This window comes from Phocoena phocoena, chromosome 1, assembly GCF_963924675.1.
Source record: "Phocoena phocoena chromosome 1, mPhoPho1.1, whole genome shotgun sequence".
Lineage (NCBI taxonomy): Eukaryota > Metazoa > Chordata > Mammalia > Artiodactyla > Phocoenidae > Phocoena > Phocoena phocoena.
Window position 1 is genome coordinate 101,465,459 of NC_089219.1, and position 22,731 is coordinate 101,488,189.

Here is a 22,731-nt window from a genome sequence, read left to right on the forward strand (position 1 = left end):
ACAGAATTGTGGGCATGGACTGAACGATCTTTTAACTACTATTTTCTACTGAAAGTTGGGACAAGCCTCTTTGTCTGCAAAAAGAGAACATTTTACGGCTTAGCTTTATGGCCATCCTCTCCTTTCAATCAACAATCTTAGAAACACATTACAAAGTTGTTACTCAACCAAAATATTTTTTGTTCCTTTTGAACTCTTTTTTGTGACATTTCCATCTGGATTTCCCAATGGTATCTACAAATTGATATATACAAACCAAACATTTTCCCCCCACAAATCAGCTTCTCCTTCAAATGACTCTTAACCTTTATATGTTACCCTCCACTTTTCCCATTCTATTTGTGACAGATACCCTAGTTGTCTATTCAAAACTCATTTTCTCTTTTTTCTTATTAACAAAAGTTAACTAATGTTGACAAATGTTAACCGATGTGCTCAGCCAAAAAACTATATTTGCTAGACCTCTTTGCAGTGAGAGTGGCCATGTGACAGTCTGCCCAATGGGATAGAAGCAGAATTGCTGGGCGGGATGTCTGGAAAAGCTCTTTTAAAAGAGGCCAACTCAGCTGGCATATGTTTTGCCTTTTGCCCTTCTTCTTATTCCTGCCTGGAATAAGAAAATATCTGGGTAGGTTGAGTGCAAATCAACAATTGTTGTAACACAAGTGACAAGCAGGACAAAAGCCACATGTGAAGAATGCCTGAGCAGAAAGAAAGGGTCTGGGTTCCTGATGGTATCCTGAAGCCACCACAGTAGCGCTGGACTGCCCACCTCCAGACTTCTTAATAGATGAGAAAATAAATTTGTTTTATCCACTGATTAGTCTGGGTTTTTTAGCTACTAGCAACCAATGTAATTCTAACTGGTAAGTCATGAGTTATTTCAAATTCAGATGATTGCAATAGATTCTAATTATTTTCCCTGTCACCAATCCATATTGCAAAATACTGCCAGGCTAAATCTTCTTGAAACACAACTTTGATCTTTATATTCTCAGTTCGAAAACATTCACTAACTCTTCATTCATTGTTTCAACAAATATTTCTTGGGCACTTAAGAAGACCAAGTTTACGTGGTTAAGGTGAACTAGACCTCGGTTCTAATTGTTTCTTCCTCTTACTAGTTGTGTGGCCTCAACTTTTGAAAACCTAACCAGACACTGTCCTGAGCAATGCCATTTAGTGAACAAGAGAGACAAGGCCTCTGCTTATATTCTAATGGGCAATACACAATAATTTTAGGTAGTAATGGGTGTTATGAAGAAAACAAGACAAGGTTATTTCTAGTGACGAGAGATGGTTTTCAGCCAATCCTATAATGGAGGACAGGAGTAGATCACTTCTCAGAACTGTTTAGATTAGTAGTATAGATTTTTAGATACCTCACACAAGTCTCTACTGGATCATGAAAGACTTTATCCATACAAATGGCCGAACTTCTTGAATAAATTTCCCTATCACTATAGAGCACTACAGAGAAAACAAAGTTCCTCGAACCTATGGGATCATCCTCGCTACTTCATGGTCTTATCCCACTGATGCCCCCTCAAACATTTTTTATACACCCATCCATTTTACAGTCCAAATCCTTTTCCATAAATGCACTCTTTTCAAGAATTCATGACCCATCTGTGGAACTGCAATTAGTTCAGTATGGTTGGGACTGAAGAGCCTCAGATTGTAATCTGAAAAAGTCTTGGCCAGGCCAATGGGGAGCTCCCCAAAAAGACTGCCATTATAGGAATTCAGGACTGAGCAGAATTGATCCAACTCTATACCCTCATCATGATCAATCATTGACTGTGGGATGGTGAGGGGGGTACTGAGCATGGCTTCAAGGTTGCAGATGAAAAGGTGTGGAAACTGGAAGCTGTTCAAGGGCCTCTTTTCCCACCTCTGTATTTATTGATATATTTTTGCCACACCACGTGGCATCTTAGTTCCCTGACCAGGGATTGAACCCACACCCCCTGCAATGGAAGCATGGAGTCTTAACCACTGGACTGCCAGGGAAGCCCCTGTTTGAGAAGCTTTAGAGGAGCCATGAGAGTAGAGGAGGCTTGATGGTTGTGAGTTGAAAAGTGGATGGGAACTGAGGAAGGTGGAGACTCCTCTTTCCTAATGATGTTGGCAGAGAGTGGAAGGAGAAAAAATAGAATGATAACTTGAGGGAACTAGGGTCAAAGGAGCAGATTTATAGAATTCTAGGGGCAGAAACAAGTAGATGGAGGAAAGTAAACATATAAAGAGAGTGGAAACTACAGGTCAGAACAAGTTTCCAGTCTTGGAGGACATGCGAGGAGGTGGAAGCAAGACCCAGGTGGAGGAAGAACCTGGAGAGAGGAGAGGTGCTTTATCGCTGAGTCTGGAGTGGCGGAGGGGAGAAGAATGCAGACAGAGACACTCTGAGATGTGGGGGTAGTGTTTGGGGTAGTCAAGGCCTGTATAAGTTTTAATATTCCTGATTCACCAAGTAAATTAAGGATTATAAAGTTGTTAGCAGGTAGAAATGTCCAGACAAATGTTGGTAGGTGTAAGTAGTGGGGAAAAGTGCAGGACAAATTTCAAGGCTTTACCATCAAATTAAAAATGAAAAGATCTTAAGAAACTGCCGTCTTTTGGGGAATTCCACCTGATACAGGTAAGAAAATATGACTGATTATACTATGAAGAGTTTCTAAAACTGCATATATTGTAACACTCCATTTTTTAAAAATTTACAGTTTATTTTTGTTTTCCCACACAATTTGAAGTGAATTTGATTATAAAAAAGAACCAGTTTCTTGATAATACTCAATGTTTAATATATGGGGAAACAGACACTCATGTGGTTGGTGAAAGTGTAAGATTTTAGCCTTCCTGGAAGGAAATTTGGCAAAATATTTATCAAAAACCTTTAAAAATATGCTTATCCATTGATAAAACAATTTAATATTTATGACTTTATCTTAAGAAAATTATACAAGTGCTCAAAGATATGTTTCAATAATGTTAATTGTAGCCAAACTTATAAGAGTCAAAAAGTAGGAACAGGGACTTCCCTGGTGGTCCAGTGGTTAAGAATCCACCTTCCAATGCAGGGGACGTGGGTTTGATCCCTGGTCGGGGAACTAAAATCCCACATGTAGCGGGGCAACTAAGCCTGAGCGCTACAACTACTGAGCCCATGAGCTCTGCAGCCTGCACGCCACAGCTAGAGAGAAGCCCGAGTGCTGCAACGAAGAGCCCGCACGCTGCAACAAAGACCCAAAACAGCCAAATAAATATTTTTTTAAAAGTAGGAACAACTGCAATAGAAGATTGATTAAAGTATGGTACAACCATAATATAAAATACCATTCAGTCATTAACATGATGAGTAGATGAATATATATTAACCTGGAAAACATTCAAAGATTTTTATTAAGTGAAAAAGCATTTTACAAGGATGTATACATAGTATAATCTTGTTTTCATTAAAAAAAAAAGAAAGGCATTTAACTTATGTATCAATATAGACGTTGAAAACAGCCTGGACAACTTATACCAGCGTTCTGTCTGGGCAGTGGAATGATGGCAATATTTTACTTTTCTCTTTTTTCTTGTTTGCATTTTCTACCATGAACAAGTATTATTTTTGTCATTAAAAAACTGAACTTAAAGCAAAACAAAACATATTCTGGTCCTATTATCATCTACAGCCCTTAAGGAAAAATGTCCAGAAGCTAAATGGGACAAGTCTATAAGTGGGACAAGTCTATCTACTCATTCTTTTTCTGTAATTAAACTTGGTTTTTCTTCAAGCATCAGTATATAAACTAGTCTCATTTAATTCTATTTTTGCTTTAGTTTTTGGCAAAAGAAAATCATTATTTTCTAAAACCGTTATTTTCTATGTCTTTTAAAAATTGTTAATGTGGATATTTCATCCAAATTATGGACTACATTGGTTGGAGCTTACCCAGATGCTTCCCATCATTTAGAACATTATTCCAATGGAAAACATTCAGAGTTCCAAATAACAAATTTACAAACTATTTTTTAAAGCGGAGATTTTTTTTTTTTAATTTTTATTTATTTATTTATGGCTGTGTTGGGTCTTCATTTCTGTGCGAGGGCTTTCTCTAGTTGTGGCAAGCAGGGGCCACTCTTCATCGCGGTGCGTGGGCCTCTCACTATCGCGGGCTCTCTTGTTGCAGAGCACAGGCTCCAGACGCGCAAGCTCAGTAATTATGGCTCACGGGGCTTAGTTGCTCCGCGGCATGTGGGATCCTCCCAGACCAGGGCTCAAACCCGTGTCCCCCGCATTGGCAGGCAGACTCTCAACCACTGCGCCACCAGGGAAGCCCTAAAGCGGAGATTTATTGTATTTTATCAAGTTAGAGATACCTGTAACCTGAGGCTCTACAGGAAGGAGATGACAGACACTTAACAGCAATGAGCTGTGCACAGGCAATCACTGCTGCCTGGCTTTTTTGTCCAGAAAGCCCTTCTTCTATTCTACTATAGCAGGTTTCTGTCCCTGCTGTGAAACCTGCTGGGAGGGCCCAGCCCTTTCCAACCTGCTCTTCACCCCACCCTCCTCCATGCCCTCACAGTCACTCATGGTTTAGATGCCAAAGCGTTCTATGGGGCTCGGGGCTACCAGTAGTAAACTTTCAGGATGAGCTTAACCCTTTGTAACATTGCTTCAGTGGCAGCAGTTCTGAGTTCATTACAACCTCTGGTTTGGAATACAGTCCTTCTGCCAGCAGCAACTATGGCCTATTTTTGTCACCCTGCTAGAGGTATATAAAAGTTACCTTAAACCTAAGGAATGAGTTTTAGTTTGGAATATAATCAAATTCTGAAATCTTACGGTATTTTACTGTATTTAGTTTCATTTCCCTGTCAGTCATAATTTCCCATACATGCCTAAAAATAAAGAAGTCAACTTCGTAAGACTCATCCTTTTCCGTGAGACAAACTGACTTTGTTTCCTGCCTCTTGCATGGAACTAAAATTCAGCAATTTACTTTTAACAAAGCAATCTAAACATCAAAAGTATACTGCATTCTGTCAGGAGAGAGAGGGAGGCATGCCGTGGGGTCTGTGCAATAATAACAGTGCTCAACACTGTTCCAAGGTTGTTGTTGTTGTTTAACATATATTAATTCATTTAATTTTCACAACAGTCTTTTGAGGAACTATTATTACTATTACTATTCCATTATACAGTTGAAGACATTCAGGTACAGACACTGACTTGCCCAAGGTCTCACAGTTGTTTAAGTGGTAGAGATGGGATTTAAGCCCAGGAATTACGGCTCCTGTGTCGGGGCTCTTAACCATGGTGTCATTTACGGCCCCACTCTTGCTTAGTTGTGCAATGACCGTGATTGTGCCTAGAGTATTGGGTTCTGGACTAGACATGAGGATGCAGCATAGTGATTCCCAGCTTGACAGATGGTTGTAGGAGTAGATCAAAGTCAAGGGGTGTTTAAACTTTTACTTATGGAATCTTCAAACTAAATCTTGAGTGGAAGCCTACAATGAAAAACAAATGAAAGTGCTTATAGTTAAAGATATGCAAATTGGACAGTAGACAAAAATATCACAGTTTACCTATTAATCTGGTAAGAGTTTGAAATTTTGATATATCCCAGGGTTGCCTAGGGTCTGGGATAAAACATCTTCTCATGCACTGTTGGAAGGAATCTATTGATAAAACAGTATCTGGAAGACAATTAAGGCCATATGCATTAAAATAAAAAATGTATTGGTGACTTCCCTGGTGGTCCAGTGGTTGAGACTCTGCACTCCCAAGTTCAGGGAACTAGATCTCGCATACTGCAACTAAAAAAAAAAAAAAAAATATCCCGCATACCACAAGCATGCTGCAACTAAGCCCCGGCACAGTGAAGTAAAAAAAAAATTAAAAATTAAAAAAAATTAAAAATGCATCAAGTGTAAACCCAACTATTTTGTGGGAATTTGCTCTATGCATATACTGGCAAATATATGTTGAATATAATGATATTTGATATGACAAAACAATCAACCATCAGATAAAAAACAGCCCATGTGTTTGTCAGCAGAGAAAAGGTTATATAAATTACAGTACTATATAGTTTTCAAAAGAAAGATGTTGTTGTAAATATGCTGGCTTAGAAAAGGTGTGGAATTTGTTATTAAGTGAAATGAGTAAGGTACAGAACACTAGATGATTCAATCTTACACACACACACACACACACACACAGCATGTGACCCTGTGCATAAAAATCACCACAAAAGATGACAGAACAACAACAGAAGTTTAAAGTGATTAACTTTGTGTAAATGTTAAGTAATTCTATGTGTGGTTTCCAATTTTTTTCAATTTTTTTAAAACCAGGTTCTGTTACTACTCTTACAAAATTAATAAAATTGACTACTTGAAACACAAGGTCAATTCATACAAAACTTCAGGTAGTTGAATTAAAAATTGTCATTCTTGATATTTAAGATTATAAAAATAAAATATCTGGATAATATGCCAAAATAACCCCACCCCCAAATAGATGAAAGTGGAGCCTGGGTTGAAGGACAAGGGAAGACAGCAGAGAGCCCTGACCACTCAGGCTTTCCTGGAAATCTCCTTTACCATACTCCAAGGGCTTTGAGCAGCGTGGTTTGAAAGCTACAGTTGACCCTTGAACAATGCAGGCCTTAGGGGCGCCTACTCTCCATGAAGTCGACAACCCGCCTATAACTTACAGTCAGCCTTCAGTATCCGCGATTCCTCTGTATCCCTGGATTCAACCAACCTTAGAGTGTAGTACTGTAGTATTTACTGTTGAAAAAAAATCTGCTTAGAAGTGTACCTGCCCACTTCAAACCCATGTTGTTCAAGGGTCAATTGCACTAGTAAACCAAAAAGAGCACAGTATCTGAAGTCAGAAGACCTAGGTTCAAACCTGGAATAAACCCATCTACTTTTACAGGATTCACATCAGTAAAATGTAGACCATTCCTCTTTTACATGGCTTTTGTGGAGGGTTAAACGAGATTTATGTAAGAGCACTTTGAAATTGTGAAGCAATATACAGTTTCCTTTTATGAGAGCCTTGACTTGAAAAGGAGAGACCCAAGTGGCAATGAGGCATGAGACAGGCTCTGTGCATCTTGCGTAGCCTTGGTTATTCACAGAAAAATTGGGTAGGAGGTGACCCTGGGCAGTGTCATGAGGGCGACAACTGGAAGAGTGAGGCTAAGCAAGTTATGCCTCAGTAAACAATATCCTTCTCCTTTGAAACAATCACCAAATTGCAACTAAGAAATTTTTGTTTTCGAGATCTCTCCTCAATGCAATATAAAAGACGAATGAGGAGCCAGCCTATGTGGCTCACTGCTGTATGCCCAGAGCAGCACAGCATTTAGGCACATAGCAGGTTCAATAAAAACCTGCTACGTGGGTTAGGAAGGAAAGTCGTAAGGAAAACGTACTGAGCCAACGAAACAAAAACATTCTGTTAGGGCATGTGGCTATGCCTCCTAGTGGAATCCAAATGTGTCTCTCTGAGAGGAAATGTCACACCAGCTATAGAATGATGGGGCGACAGGCCTTGGTAACTTCAGTTCATGTGCCTTGCTAGGCTTTAATATCATATGTCAAACTCCTCAAATTCACAGGCAAAACAAGCATAAACTTATGAGGTTTCTTGATCTAATTTTCAAGATGTCTTTAAACTTCATTCCAATGAATAAAAACATTTTTTTTTAATGTTGGGTCTCAATTGTCCATGTGGAGAATTGATTTACACTAAGATGTTTTAAAATAGTGTGCAGTTTTCCTTCAGACAAATATACAAAATTCACACATCTCAAGCTCCTCCAGCAAGTGTCAATAGTGCCAATTTTATTATTTCCACAGTAGCCATTCTAGAAGATTGCTTTTCCTAGCCTGGATAATATTTCAGCCTACTGCATCTGAAGGCTCTAGTAGGCAACTGCTCAGTTCCAACCACATACTCCCTGGTTAGGCAGGTAGCTGCCTCTATCTTTAGAAACATTTAATATCACTTTAACCCCCAATAATGCAGGCACTACGCCTTGTTCTCTTTATACGGTGCCTACAAATTGATGGCAATCTGTATTTACACTAGTTTTAAGAAGAGATTAAACATTAAGTTGAAAAAGAACATCTCCCTCCTCCCCACTATAGGTTAATAAGCAGACTATTTTGGTGCAAGCGCAAAGTCAGTCATGAATACAATGTCTCCAGATAAGAATGATTAATTCACTAGGTTTACTCCCAGTTCCTGAAGCTGAACCTTTGATGTTCCTTTTGGCACTGCAAAGGGTATTTATTATCTGTATTTCAGATGTTCCTAGAGTTCCAGTTTTCTTTTATTAAGGTATAGGACCACATTTCATTGCCCAGGGTTATACTGAAAGCATTACAAACCATACCCTTCCCCTTTGGATACTGGACACTGCTTCTCTGTGCTCTCAAGTCATGGAGCTGGACATAATCTGAAATGTGTCCTAAGTGGTTTTGCAAAATGATCACTAGCACGAACTCTTGGCCCCTTTACATTTATTTATGGATATCAAACAACTCATGCGATTCTGTTGGCCTCTTAATGACCTTGAGAATTGCTTGTTCTGAGAACAGAAACCTTAATAGCACAGAGATGCATAGGAGGTCCCCTCATATTCCAAATAAACAAGTTTCCTTAGCTACTTTTCCATTGTTTGTCTTTCTATAGCTTCATCTTGCCAAGCGGAACAGCAGCTATCATCAGTAAGATAATATCCTTTCCTCCTTTCCTCTTTCTCAGTTATCAGGGTGTCAAATACTAGAAGAACAAAAGATCTGATGTGAGGCATAGGTGACCAACTTAGGAGGAAATCTGTTTTAGATACACCAGTCCACAATTCTGTTTTTCATGTACATTTTACAATCTAAAATATTTACACTCATCCTAGTAGCTAGAAACAGTATCCTGTTGCTTAAATTTGGTTTCCTTAAGCTTAATTCAGTCAAATACTAATGATCCACATTTCTGCCTTTTTTAAGAAAAAAGTGAAAAAAAATGGATGTCTTTGGTAGAATGAATCAAGGTCCTCATAATCACAATATTCCAGTGTTGACTGAAAAAGCCTAGGTTTGGGCTTCCCTGGTGGCGCAGTGGTTAAGAATCCGCCTGCCAATGCAGGGGGACAAGGGTTCGAGCCCTGGTCCGGGAAGATACCACTCGCTGCGGAGCAACTAAGCCCGTGTGCCACAACTACTGAGCCTGCGCTCTAGAGCCCGTGAGCCACAGCTACTGAAGCCCGCGCGCCTAGAGGCCGTGCTCTGCAAGAGAAGCCACCGCAATGAGAATCCCGCGCACCACAACGAAGAGCAGCCCCTGCTCGCTGCAACTAGAGAAAGGCCCGCACGCAGCAACGAAGACCCAATGCAGCCAAAAATAAATAAATAATTATAAAAAGAAAAAAAGAAAAAGCCTAGGTTTGAAATCATTCTTTTATATCTCCTTAATTAGGACTGGGAAATCTGAGATATCCTATTTCAACTTCCCTATTTTGCAAAACGAGGAAACTATTGGCTAGAGTAGTAAAATTATAGTTGGAGCCCATGTTCTCTGGTTCCTAGACTTACACCCTCAAACCTACACCAAGACTGGTAGACTGTAGAGTAGTACAAAAATAGACCAAAAGATCCAATGGTAGCTTTTAGCACTTCATGTTAATGTGTGAGAATCTGCCATACAGCTTTGAATCACCCCGACATAATAAAGCAGGCTCTGACATATTTTATACTGAGACAAAATGAGGAACTCAGATCTTCCAATATTGTCCAAATGTCACATCCAAACGTCTGAATTAAATATTAACTTTCAATAAAGGCAATCAGTGGTAAAAGCAATTATGACTAAGCAAAGAACTTCCAGTTTTTATTTTTCAAACATTTAACAAGAAAAATATTCAACCAAAGTTTTAAAAATTAGAATGGATTAATTTACAATAAAATAGTCAACTTAAAATATCAGCCCTTTCATTTAGGGCCAAGGAGGCCAATAGTTCCTGTTTAAACAGCAGAACTGCACAATTGACATTTTTAACCTATATTTAATGGCACAGAAATATAAAAGTCATACAACTTCCACTGAGATCCTCCCTTGCCTCCAGAGAATTCATACAATTGCTTCTTAGGTCAGTACTCAGGCCTTTAAAAATTACCAGTTATATTTTGAAATATATCTACAATTACTCTGATAACAAGAACACTTTAAAAACAATTCTTATAAGAAACACCTTAAAATAATTTTGTGGCACATTAGGTTTCTTAAAGAAACAGCAAAGATGAAAATAATGTACAAGAATTATAGTCTCTTGTTTATAGAAACCACCCAAATTAAATACTTTCTCTAATTTAATTATCCTTGTTTCTTATAATTTATTAGCAGAGATGAATTACAAGAAGCAGAATGCACCCTCTTTTGGTTCTTGGTTGTAGCTGCCAGCTTAAGAGTTCATGACTGTAAATGTAAAGCAAAACATGACTATGCTCACAAATTCCGGAATGGAAAACCACCAGACTATCTCTTTAAAGTGTTTCTCTATCCTTGCTTTCAAGTCAAGACAAAAAATTCACAGCAGTTTAAAGGATGATGAAAGACTAAACATGGGGCCCACTACAATACAGATTAAGGATAATTTTACCTATTACACTCCTGAAGTGAAAACTGTAATAAGTACGATATGACCAAGTAGCATTCTATAGTAAGCTGTTGGAGCAAATACAGCACTCAACAGATTCATTTACACACAGGCATGGCAGCCTTCATACAGAACACCTTATTTTCACAATCTTGAATGTACAACCTTTAAGAAACAAACAGACATAAAGTAATATGTAATTTATGACAGCTGGCCAGGCACTTAACTTGGGGAAAGAGACTTCCAGATTTTGAGGTAAACTGTAATTGTTTTCAGCAATCACAAACATATTCTAAAAACTATCTGATACCACACTAACTGAAGTTATTCAGCGTTTTAACTGTCAGTTTGTCACTCTACTGTGCCAAAATTCATACCAAAGTGTGACTCTTTAAGAAGCTATTAAAAGAACATTTTCAAGTCTGAATTTTGGCCCCATTTAGATACTTCTGTGCTTAGAACATACTTGAGAAAACTAAAAGATACAAACATACGAGGGTAATGGGCACAAGAGTCTAAAATGAGTTATTTTTTCCCCCCAATTTGACATTCATAAGAATCACACAGTCAGTCACATAGACAAAAGAAGAAGAGGAAGACAATGACAACTGAGGTGACAAGTCTCCATCTATCCTCAAGAAAATGAGAGCAATGCTCCAAGAGGAGCAGAAGCAAAGTGGCAGAGAGTTTCTGTTTACCGGCGTGGACTGTGAAAGCTCTCAGAATTAACACGAAGGAGCACAACTCTCTGGGTTTTTCATTCTCTGGGTACATTATGTTTTTTTCTTCTCTTCCGAATTCATTTCAAGGCAACGTGAAATTTGCTTAATAAGTGAAAATTCATATTAGAAGAGGACCTCAGTATGTATTTACACATTAGAAGACGAGAACAGGAAGTGGTCGTTTTGGAAGTATTCTTTCATCAAAAGTTATCCAAGTCTATTACTCATTAGAATTATCAGGATATTATCTGCAAATGGAAAAGCCAAGCCTCCAAATCCTCATAACTATTAATTATATTCTCTATTCCCTTCTCAAACAGCAATTCCAATCCAAAGGCTACTTCTTGTTCAGAACAAGAACAAACTCATCAGCTTATCTGGTATGCCCAGACTAATTAATCAATATCCCGTTTTAAACCCTCAAAGAACATTATGAATAAAGAAAATTTTTAAAATTTTGATCTGAGGTATCCTCATTCTCAAAAACATGAGAAAAAATATTGGCTTAATTTGGTTTCCATGTAGCTAAAAACAGAGTCTAGATCCTTTATTTATAAAGACTTCTAAGCTGACCCTTCTCAGGATAACAAGTTTTTCCAGTCATGGTTAAGAATTTGTGCTAATTGACCTCTTCTCTCCTTGCAGGACTAACCACATGCATCTGGCAAAACTACTAGCTGGAATTAATGGTGCAATGAGCAAATGTGGAAGAATTTCTCTCTCTGTGATGCTAACTGGCTCACTGAAGTTTTGAAACTGTGACCCTGGTCTATTAGCACCACGCTTTACTCAACTGAAATAATCAAGCCACTGCTATGGGGTGAAGGACAGGGGATGGGGTGAGAAGGGGACTGAGGGCAATTATATACATGAATAATTACCATGATATGCAGTGAAAATTTGTCTATTAACATATTTGAGGCTTGAGAATCATTGATCACAGCTATTAAATAAACCTGCATCTAATTTTGAACACCTGCAAATATAGACTTTCTGCTATGACCCAAATTTAAATATGAATGGAAGTTCATTGAACATTAGATTATCAGTAAGCTAGAAGAAACAAATTATATACATTTTGCAGGCAGTAAACTACCAAAACAAAAAAAAAGTGGAGATTAGGTAAAAAGTAAGCAAAATTATTCCTAATCATTTATAGTCTCACCTTTCTCTTGGGAGAGCCCCAAAACAGGTCTCTAGAAAATCAACTTCATACACGTAAGAAATGGCATCTGCTATCATATTGGTATAGCTTTCCCTCAAAGCTAGACGGGTCACAGACACATCTCACACAATCACTTGTACAACAGTACAACAGTTTCTAAGACATCTATTCCACTGAAGTATTGTAAAGGAAGTCTACAAACCGCTTCCAGGAAAAAGGCACTTCATTGTGAAAGTCAGATTTAATTACAAGAAAGTCGAGAAGACGAGGATAGACTCAAAAAAGTCAGTATTCACTTTTGTATTTCTGAATACAGAGCAGATGCCAGTTTATAGAATATAGCTGATAACATTACAAACAAACCAAACAGCAACATTAACTATATTCTCAGCAAAACAGTAATTTATGACATTTCTCCAAAAACCAACATAGTTCCAAGTTCAACAGTAAAAAGGAAAAAAAAATCACCAGCAGTTGCTACTTCAGAGCTCAAGACATTGTTTTCTACAGAATTTCATGTTTCTACAGTTTGGTTCTCTGTTTCAGAGCATTAATTGCTTTTCAGATGAAAAACCTGGGGTGGTGGAGGTTGGTTTGTGTGTGCTCGGGGAGAACCCAGGGTGGAGAAATACTGGGAGTAACAAGAGGTTCATTTCTCTGGTCAGACAACCAAGTGAGGAGGTAGTTACTCTGAGAACTTCTCAAATAGAGAATATTATACTGATCTACTGAGAGTTGGGGAAATCGCAGGAGCTTCTTTGTGAGACTGAAGATAGCAACAGCAATACTTCTCCTCCAGGGAAGTCAGGACCAAGGTGTCAGTGCAGCTGAAATAAAGATGGAATCTGTATAAATGGTACATAGAGAGTATTAGAAAGACAAGGTTACCAAATCAACATAAATGATAATACATTCGTTTCCAAACCCGTCCTACCTTGACGGTGGCTCTTTTCTGATGCTAGAACTTTAAAAGTATCTATGAGAAAAGAATACACACCATGTCATCATCATGTAGTGATCCTTCAAGCTCCTGGTAATACATTTCATAAACAATGTCTTCTAATTTCTAATATTATTGAAAATTTAACAGTCTGTAAAATAATTAAATGTTTTAAAAACAGTTTAGGCGGTGGTACTCTCAGAAAGGGTGCCATAAGGAAAGTTCTTTATTTTATAGTTGTAAGTGAGCAGAAACTCTGTTAAATAGCAACACAGAAAAGATAATAGCAACACTCCTCCAAATTGCCTAAATAATGTTTATAATTATGTCAAGAGACCACATGCTCACCTTGTTACATCACTACACATGGCAATCCCATACAACCTTGAGTCCCATCATCACTGCTGTTGAGTTTTTTCATTCGGTACTGACGTATTTCTCTTACCAGTGTGTAAAAGGCATCTTCAACACCCTATAAAAGAGAGAAAATGATAAAGACAGCTTAACAGACACAACCCAAGTTGTAAGTTCTCTCTCATTTGTACTTCTTTATGTGGATTTAAAATTGCAATTATTAAATTATTAGCTGATCAAATAGGCTGATTCAGCATTCCTATTGAGTCACGTTAGCAGGATGATATACAATAGCACTTTCTGCAAAGATAACATTTACGTAAAGGAAGATGGATAACATGGGACATACAGAACTACCAGATCTAAAGATTCCATTCAGGAGGGCCTATGCCTTAAATAGTAGCTGGTGTTGATGGATGAAGGACTAATGTTTTAAGTATCTTTAATCAAGGGTCTTCATTTTAGAAATATTTGTGCATGTTAACTTGCATGAGTAAAAAAGAAACCACACTTGAATATTAATAAATTCATTTTGGGTTTAAACTGAAGATTAAAAAAATAGAACAGTATTAAAAAAATCCAAAACAGCAAAGAATGTGGATCACGTCTCTAGTGAAGAGTCAAATCAATCAAACTTTTCTGCCTTAAATAAACCCTTGCCAGTTGCTAAAAGCTGTACTATACCTGTCTGGTCTTGGCTGAGGTTTCAATGAATGGAATCCCATAACTCTTGGCCAGTTCATGGGCTTGTTTTGTGTCAACTGTCCTTGTTGGCAAATCACACTTGTTTCCTACTAGCACCATAGGTACATCATCTGAGTCTTTTACACGCTTAATCTGTTCCCTAAAAAAGGGAATATGTTATCATAACAGAAGAATAAACGTTTAGGAAGGAATAAACAGCTAGGGAAAAGAAGAAAATCTAGCAAATTTCACCTAGCCCTATTAGCTTCTATACTGAGTTTCACTTTTTTTCTACTTATAAAAGGCCTTGCATACTAAGAAGACTGGTGTAGGCTTGATGCAACAGCCGCAGGGAAGCCAAGTACCAGTTCACCTTGTATCTTGACACATGTCCCTGTTAGGCTCCTTGATTCTCCAAAAAGCTTGGCTCTGGAGTTAAATAGCAACTCAAAATCACATTCTAGGTTAAGGTCTGAAGTATAAAAAGTAAATCTTACTGCTTCCAAATAACTTTTTGAAGCTCCCTTGAGAGTGACAGTATTTAATGAAAGACAGTCTATCCACTTCTCTAGATGCGTGGTGTCCAAACATTTTCTTCAAGCGAATTATAGCTGGAAGTCCAAGGTATAAAATAGGAAACACCAGAACTGCTCCTATTAACAGGGGACTAAAGGATTTGGAACTCCCAACTGACAGTTCTCTCTTCAATGACAAGTAAGACATACCACACAGCAGTTTGGAAACTACTGTTCCAGATTCTCTTGATCAACCCTGTCCAATAGGACTTATTATGATGATGGAAATGTTCTCTAGCTGCACTGTCCAACTATATATGCTAGTCATATGAAGCTACTGAACACCTGAAAAGTCAGTTGCTAATGGGGCCGACGAACTGATTTTTAAGTTGTTTAATTTTAATGAATTTATTTATTTTTGGCTGTGTTGGGTCTTCGTTGCTGTGCGCAGGCTTTTCTTTGTTGCTGTGGCGAGCAGGGGCTACTCTTTGCTGTGCTGTGCAGGCTTCTCATTGCAGTGGCTTCTCTTGTTGTGGAGCACAGGCTCTGGGTGCACGGGCTTCAGTAGTGTGGCACACAGGCTCAGTAGTTGTGGCACACAGGTTTAGCTGCTCCACGGCCTGTGGGATCTTCCCGGATCAGGGCTTGAACCCATGTCCCCTGCACTGGGAGGCAGACTCTCAACCACTGCACCACCAGGGAAGCCCAATTTTAACGAATTTAAATTTAAACCACATGTGGTTTGTGGTTACCATACTGCACAGCATTGCTCTAGACTCTACCCTGGGATTACATACAAAGTCATGTACTTGAAATGCATTTCACTGGCTATCTGCAGAACTGAGCTTTGGTGTGATGGCGGTAACCTACGTGAAGGGATAATCTAAGACAATCTAAGGAGAAAAACGATTTCTAGAAATTCAGCAAATAGTTTTTTAGTGCTTGCCGAGTGCTAAGCATTTTATTAAGTGCTGCTATTAACTGCAGAGAAAATGGAAAGTAGAGCAGGTTTAGGGGAAGAAAACCAGTTTTAGACTAGTTTGTTTCTGAGAGTCAATATCGTCATATGGATGGAGCATACGCCAAGACTCAGGCTATAGGCAGAACGCTTGTGTAGCATTTACTCTGTGCTGAACACTGCTCTGAGTGATTCACATATTTATTAACTCGTTTAATTTTCAGAGCAACTCTTGGTAGGTACTACCATCTCCACATTATAGATACGGAAACTGAGGCCCAGCGATTTAGTAGTTTGCCCCAAAGTTCCATGGCTAAGAGATGATGGAGCCAAGTTTCAACCCAGGCAGAGTCTGTATTCTTAACCATTATATTATTCTGCCTAAAGAACACAGGGCTAAGAAAAAGGAGCCCTGGGTTTTTGGTCCTGGCTCTGCTATGAGTAATAATCATGACTATGAAAACCTAACAAACCACCTTCTGAACTTTGTTTCTGTAAAATAAGAATGTTGTATTAGAATTTTTATGGTCCAACTGAGCTTTGAAACTTTAAGGTTCTGTGGAGAAAGACCATCTTTATCTAACCCCCCTTTGCCTTGCTTTCATCTTTATCTAACCCCCCTCCCCCCATTTGTTTCTTCCCGCTATCTTCTCTATTACTTACTGAAGAATGTTTCTCAGAGGTGTTTTCCTCTCTGTGGTCTCTCAAAACACCTCTAGTTCTGAATCACTCCCATTAGCAAGCAAGCTTCATTTATGTATTATCAGGCATTCTAGACATACTAGCTTATATAAAATAAACTCCCGTATTAACTTTCAGTAATAACCCCAGATTCTCAATGTCACAACCTAAAAGCAATTCTTTTCACAATGAAAAAATTGTATCTTCCCTAGTGTGGTATCCTCATTCTCACCCCGAAACTTCAGAACACACTTAAAGATCATCCTTTCAGAAAAAACAATGCTCCTAGTACCTGTAGAGGTTAATATCTGCAAATGATTTGCTATTATTGATGGCAAATACACAAAGGAAGCCTTCGCCTGTCCTCATGTATTGGTCTCTCATGGCACTGTACTCCTCTTGTCCAGCTGTATCCAGTATGTCCAACAGACAGGTTTCACCATCTATAACCACCTGTTTTCGGTAAGAATCCTGGGGTGTGGAGGGGAGGGGGGCAGGGAGAGAGGGAGATTCCATTTTTATTAAAAATCACAGGGAATGCAATGCTATTGCTAAGGTTAAATAAGCTCCTAACCAAGTCCAATTCTGTCTCTTTGGTTTGTCCCTCAAACTGCTGATATATAATCACAAACAGAAAGTACTTAATGTCATCCTAGGAAAAAAGCCCCAAATGCGATATGCCTATAGAAAGGAAAATGTGGTCACTCTGTTCCTGGAAAAGATGAAGAAAACATGGTAATTGAAAAGACAGTTCTACCGCACTTAGACTAGAGATTACGTTCACTGAAGTATGAACTGTACTTCTTTGAGTTATTGTCCATTTACAATTCTAAACATACCTCCACCAATTATAACTTGGCCCAGGATGCACTATCTTTTGTGTTTATGATTAAATACACAAATACCTTTTATTTCAGACAAGGTTATAATATCAAAATATTTTTCTCATCATGACAGACTGTACTTCTGGGGAATATTCCTGAATCAAATTCCTAAAGGTTCCAAACGTGGTATAGCTACATTAATTCCTTGGGAAGATAGACATGCATAGATCATATTGAAAAAAAAATTCAATTTGACTCTAAGGCAAAAATTTTACTTGTATTTTAATATTTATGTTCTGGGAATTCAGTTCAAAGAAAATAACCTCATCACACTTAGTAAAGATCTGGCTCCAGAAACAGTATGCAACATAGTTTGCCAGCCCATTTGCATTGAACAGCGCCTCTGTAACTCACACCATTGCGGGACTGTAATATACTTTCAAATTAACATAGAATTCACATTGTCCAAATTTGCTTAAAGCATGAAATAGGGTCAAATGTATGAGTGTTCTGAGGAAATAAACAAAATTAAAATGATAAAGATAGGTTTTAGTCAAACTAATTTATGATAATAGAAGTCAGAGAAGTGGTCATTTCCTGGCAGAACAGGGGGGTTTACTGACTAGAAAGGGGCATGAGAGAACTCTCTTGGGCATTGGAAATAGTCTATATTTTTATCTATGCGGCAGTTACATAAGTGTACATAAATTTAAAGCCACTGAGCTATAGATGTAAGATTTATATACCTTATGTAAATTACCTCGCAAACAAATAAAACTCTGAAAAATAACAAAATGTTCTAACCATTAATACTAAAGCTGGTAAGCCTAAAATAAAACTTTGCCAAGGACTGATGACTAATTTTTAATAATGGCTATATTAGAGTTAGCTTGCATTAAACACTCAATGGCTGGGTGGTACGAAGACCAGGATGTGGATTAAAATAATCTCTAGAGTTAGACATTTCTAAACTGAATAAGATTACAAACTCTTTACTTAAAGGACTTTAGATGACATTTACTGAAGCCAATCTATAACATGAACTCCCACAAAAACAACAGAAACTTTAAATAAGTGATAATTACACAGTGCGTTAGCATCCACAAAAATTTAACGTATGTTGATTTTTCACAACATCCCCTGGGTGTCAGGCAAGACAGGTTTATGGTAATTTAATAGATGAGAAAAGTGATTTGCTCACTATCATATAACTAACTGCAAACAGGGACTGTATTCCTAGGCACAGTGACTCAAAATCTCATGCTCTTTCTTCCCCAACCCACAGTCTCAGCTGCTTCAAGTGGCTAAGAAACACTCAGATCTCTGAATCCTTTATCTCCATCCCGCTATCATTCAGGTATTCTATGACCTGTGTTTCTTTTTAACGGAGCTGTCATATGTAGAGAAACTAAATGAGTCCAACACTGAGTTTGTAACCGTTTTCAAAACTGTTAAAAACTGTAAACTTTTTAGAAAATCATCAGTAGCTAATAAAAGTGAACTCTTCTCCAAAAACAGGTAAAGCTTTATTGCATTACTGAACACAGTGCCCAAAATAACTTTTATTTTCTCTCCTGATTATTCCTTTAGCTAAGGAGTAGGTGAAAGGTATGGGAAAGGGAATGGGTTAAGAGTAAACCGAAAGAGAGAGGTATGGTCAGCAGACTGCCTCTGGGCCTCACCTCTATGGTGGGATCATATTCATCTACAAAGTGGTTCTGGATCAGCTGGATTGTCAGTGCGCTTTTCCCAACACCACCTGCTCCAACCACCACCAGTTTGTACTCAGTCATTTCACACCAGCAAGAACCTGTGGGAAAGCAGCAATTAGGGTTAACTGTCGAACCACATCTACAGTACTTCAAAGCTTTCTGTAATCAACAGTAACTAAAACCAGAGTCTGAAATGTATTGGTTCCGTACACGTTCATCGCCACTTGGTTCTCAAAGTGATTCAGGAGTGCAAAAATACTTGCAGGTTACTGTGGATCTCAGAATTCTGGACTAGTCTTCTAGCTACCCCCACCCTCGTCTATTTTTCTATAGCCCTTGGGCCCCGCCCTCAGCCTAAGGTAAAGAAAACCCCCCTCCCTACTCCTTTAAATCTTCTGAGCTCTGGGGGGCGGCATCCAGACCGTCTCCCCTTCTCTCTATCCCGCCTGTCTCCAAAGAGCTCCGCCGTAGGGCTCAAAACGAAGGACCCCCCGCCCAGGGCCTTTGTCTCCAGCTCGTAGATTCCGCTCGATTCCTGGCAACAAGGAGTCATCAGCATGCTCCAAAGTCGAACGCTACACACGCCAGGGCCTTACCTCAAGCTCCACTGCCTCCGCTTCGGACAGATTTGGACCACAACCGGGAAAAATGTTGGAGACCCCGGAACCGCCATGAACAGCCCCCACCAGGGAGCGGCACTTCCGGCCCCGCCCGCTACGCAATCAGTCGGCGCCCCAGGCGCCGGAGTCCCCGCCCCGGCCACGTGGGCCTCCGACCCAGGAGTCACGCGGCAGGCCGCACCCAGACCCGCCCCTCCCATACAGGACGTTTTAATAATGAAAGCGCTAGGTGCTAGTGTCTCAAAAATCAGTAAAACTTTATTCGCTTCCATTCTTTCGCCATTAACAGAAAACTGGAGAAAGCAAAAGTGTTAACGTGTTTACAAAGATAAATGGCCTCTTTACCCAGAGAAGATCAAAACCTCAAACGACAACGGGGAAGATAAAACACCCTCCCCCACATCCCCTGAGCTGACCCTTGTCATCCTAGACAAAGCCTTCAGTCCACTGGCCAGGGACCCTGTACGTGGCCAATTCAAGATGAGGGCCAAGAAATCAGACCAATCCTTTCCCATGATATAAAGCCGAACAGAAGCTACACCAAGGGTCAAGTGCCTGTACTTTTTACAGGACACAGGAACCAGGCGGCTACTTATAAAAAAAACAAGATTCATTTCAGGCACAACTTTTTTATTATTTTTTGTTTGTTTTTGTTTTGTTTTGAAATCAGTAAAAGAAACTGGGTCCTAGAAGCTGCAGTGATCTAAGCAGCAGCAAGTTTGTGCATTCATCCTTTTGTTTTTCTTTAAATACGTTTAAATTATCACACTGCTGGCACACCTCATTTGCATGAAATTCTGCACCATATATACTAATTGTGGTACAACCCCCATTCGGGGGGGGGAACTACCCTGGAAGATAATTTTCACTGAAATCTAACCAAACTTCATTAAGTGGACTGTGATAAGATTATAAATGATATGAAAAATAACATTTTAACATTTGGCCATCAACTTAAAGAACTGGTTTGCCTATACAAATTTTTGTAATTTTTAATATATTCTACCATCATATGGTCCTCAGAATTAAAGCATAATGAACAGAAAAGGAAAAAGAATGCAACTGAGTCCTAAGGCAGAACATCTTGCCAAAAGTAATGAAGGTAGAGTAGATATACTAAGTATCAAGTGCAGAATTTCATAGGGCCAACAAGGTAACAGTCTATATTTTTCACTTACACAGGCAGAAGTGGATTTTGCAATTACCAGTTGCGTTAAATGCACCAAATAAAGCTCCTAAAATTGATTCTATAAGGCGCCACCTTCAGTTTTCCAGGCTGCAACTGTGCATAATTTTAAAATGGTTTTCTTAAATTTATTTATTTTTTTAAACATAACACGAGGAAGGTGTTAAAACTGGTGTAACAGCTCAATAGAATAAGTATTCCAGATTTTGGGAGGGATGAAGAGGGAGATATTCAGAACCCTTCACCAGAATCCCCCCAACTTGATCATAGTGGATTAATGATGTGCTTTGTGGATGTGGTTAGTCAATGACACCAGCTTGACGGATCTTTCTTTCGGCACCAAATCCCTGTGAGGAAATAAAATTGCAGTTAATGACCTGGGTGTATGACAATCATTGTACATTCACAATTCCAAAAGGGACTACCAAAGCATTACTCTCAATCACCACCAATTCTTTCGCAGAGGAGGAAATCTATAGTAAGCCTTCCTAAACTATGTTCAAAGTATCAGGAACACCAAGAAATGTTCCTCTTACTGTAAGCAACCATAACGTTAGGGGCTGAACCAATGTGCAGGGATGCTAACTAGTTATGACAGCAATACTGAAGCACCTTGGTAAAAGTAAGCTCTTTGAGTTCTGCTAAAATAGGTTCTCAAGTAGTATGCTAGTCTATCAGTTGCCCCCATCCGCCCAAAACCTCGTATGCCCTCATACCATTGAGTTATCTGGTCCCCTTGGCTGACGAAGAACCATTAGGCGAGGAGCACTGGCATCATCCAGGGTGATGTTCTTCAAGCGATTGACCAACCTATCAGGTCGTGGAGCTGCAACAGCCTTGGGGCCCTCGCTGTAACAAAGTCAATAGGTGAGAAGAAGCAACACTTGGTGGGAAGAAAAGTACATGCAGAGGAGTGTGTCTTCTACCTAACTACCCAAATGACTCAGTTTTAATGAGGGGAGACTCTTGCCTCACCTAGCCAACTAACTAACTAGCAAGACAGGGCAGACAAGTTTATGTTTTTATTCTGAACTCAATGTTTATTACTGCTTAGGAGCTGGAAGAATCATTTGGGTGAGGGTCATCCCTAGACTGGTCTGCAACCAGAAAACCAGTTCCACAGACACATAAAACAATGTAGCAGGTACGGAAAAACATTAGAAAAGGAAAATATGAAGAAATATTTCCAGAGACTCCCAGCTCCTCTCATGCTATTTTGTTATTAAAACAAAACAAAAACATAGTGCCAGAAATGCTAAACTACAAAATTTAGACAATGAAGAAATAACCAGAAAGTGGCAGAAGAGGATTAAAAAAAAAGCAGTGATGGAAAAGTGAAAAAATATGATAAAGCAGAGATTATGAAAGAGACAGTCCAGGGAGGTTACTAATCAACAACAACAAAGAACTCACCAGACTCGCCAAACATTACAAGCACTGCACTTGCCAGTGCGCTGATTAAAAATCACTGAGAATTCCACCTCATCTCCTGCCTGTAGCTCAATGCCATCCTGAACTTCTTTCACATGGAAAAAGAGCTTCTTGCTATCTCCTACTTCATAGTTAATGAAGCCAAACTGAAATTTTAAAAAGACAGCATAAAAAAGACATACCACACAGCAGGGAAAAGAAACTCACTTTGAATGAAGCACAATTTGCCCCTAGCTAGTAGGGTTTATAAAATGTGGCGTCAGTGCTGATGC

At 39.0% G+C, this 22,731-nt stretch overlaps 2 protein-coding genes across 4 annotated transcripts in view; both read right to left on the reverse strand.

Moving 5' to 3' along the window:
* Positions 1-9,873: 9,873 nt before the first annotated feature.
* Positions 9,874-19,919, reverse strand: NRAS (NRAS proto-oncogene, GTPase). Its single transcript, XM_065880891.1, has 7 exons — positions 19,819-19,919; positions 19,193-19,320; positions 16,979-17,157; positions 14,533-14,692; positions 13,843-13,966; positions 13,489-13,530; positions 9,874-13,381 (listed from the first exon to the last, which is right to left on the reverse strand). Exons 2-5 carry the CDS (start codon positions 19,301-19,303, stop codon positions 13,847-13,849), a joined length of 570 nt encoding a protein of 189 aa, XP_065736963.1. The 5' UTR covers positions 19,304-19,320; positions 19,819-19,919; the 3' UTR covers positions 9,874-13,381; positions 13,489-13,530; positions 13,843-13,846.
* A 163-nt stretch (positions 19,920-20,082) lies between these two features.
* Positions 20,083-22,731, reverse strand: part of CSDE1 (cold shock domain containing E1) — a 36,904-nt gene continuing 34,255 nt past the window's right edge. For 2 of the 3 annotated variants that reach the window (XM_065880885.1, XM_065880882.1), the window contains 3 exons: positions 22,442-22,605; positions 21,745-21,877; positions 21,132-21,375 (listed from right to left, as the gene is read on the reverse strand). In XM_065880885.1, the coding sequence (XP_065736957.1) occupies positions 21,328-21,375; positions 21,745-21,877; positions 22,442-22,605 (345 nt within the window). In that variant the 3' untranslated portion in view covers positions 21,132-21,327. Of the gene's footprint in view, positions 21,376-21,744; positions 21,878-22,441; positions 22,606-22,731 lie in introns of all 3 variants that reach the window. The other variant, XM_065880888.1, reaches the window with a different exon arrangement.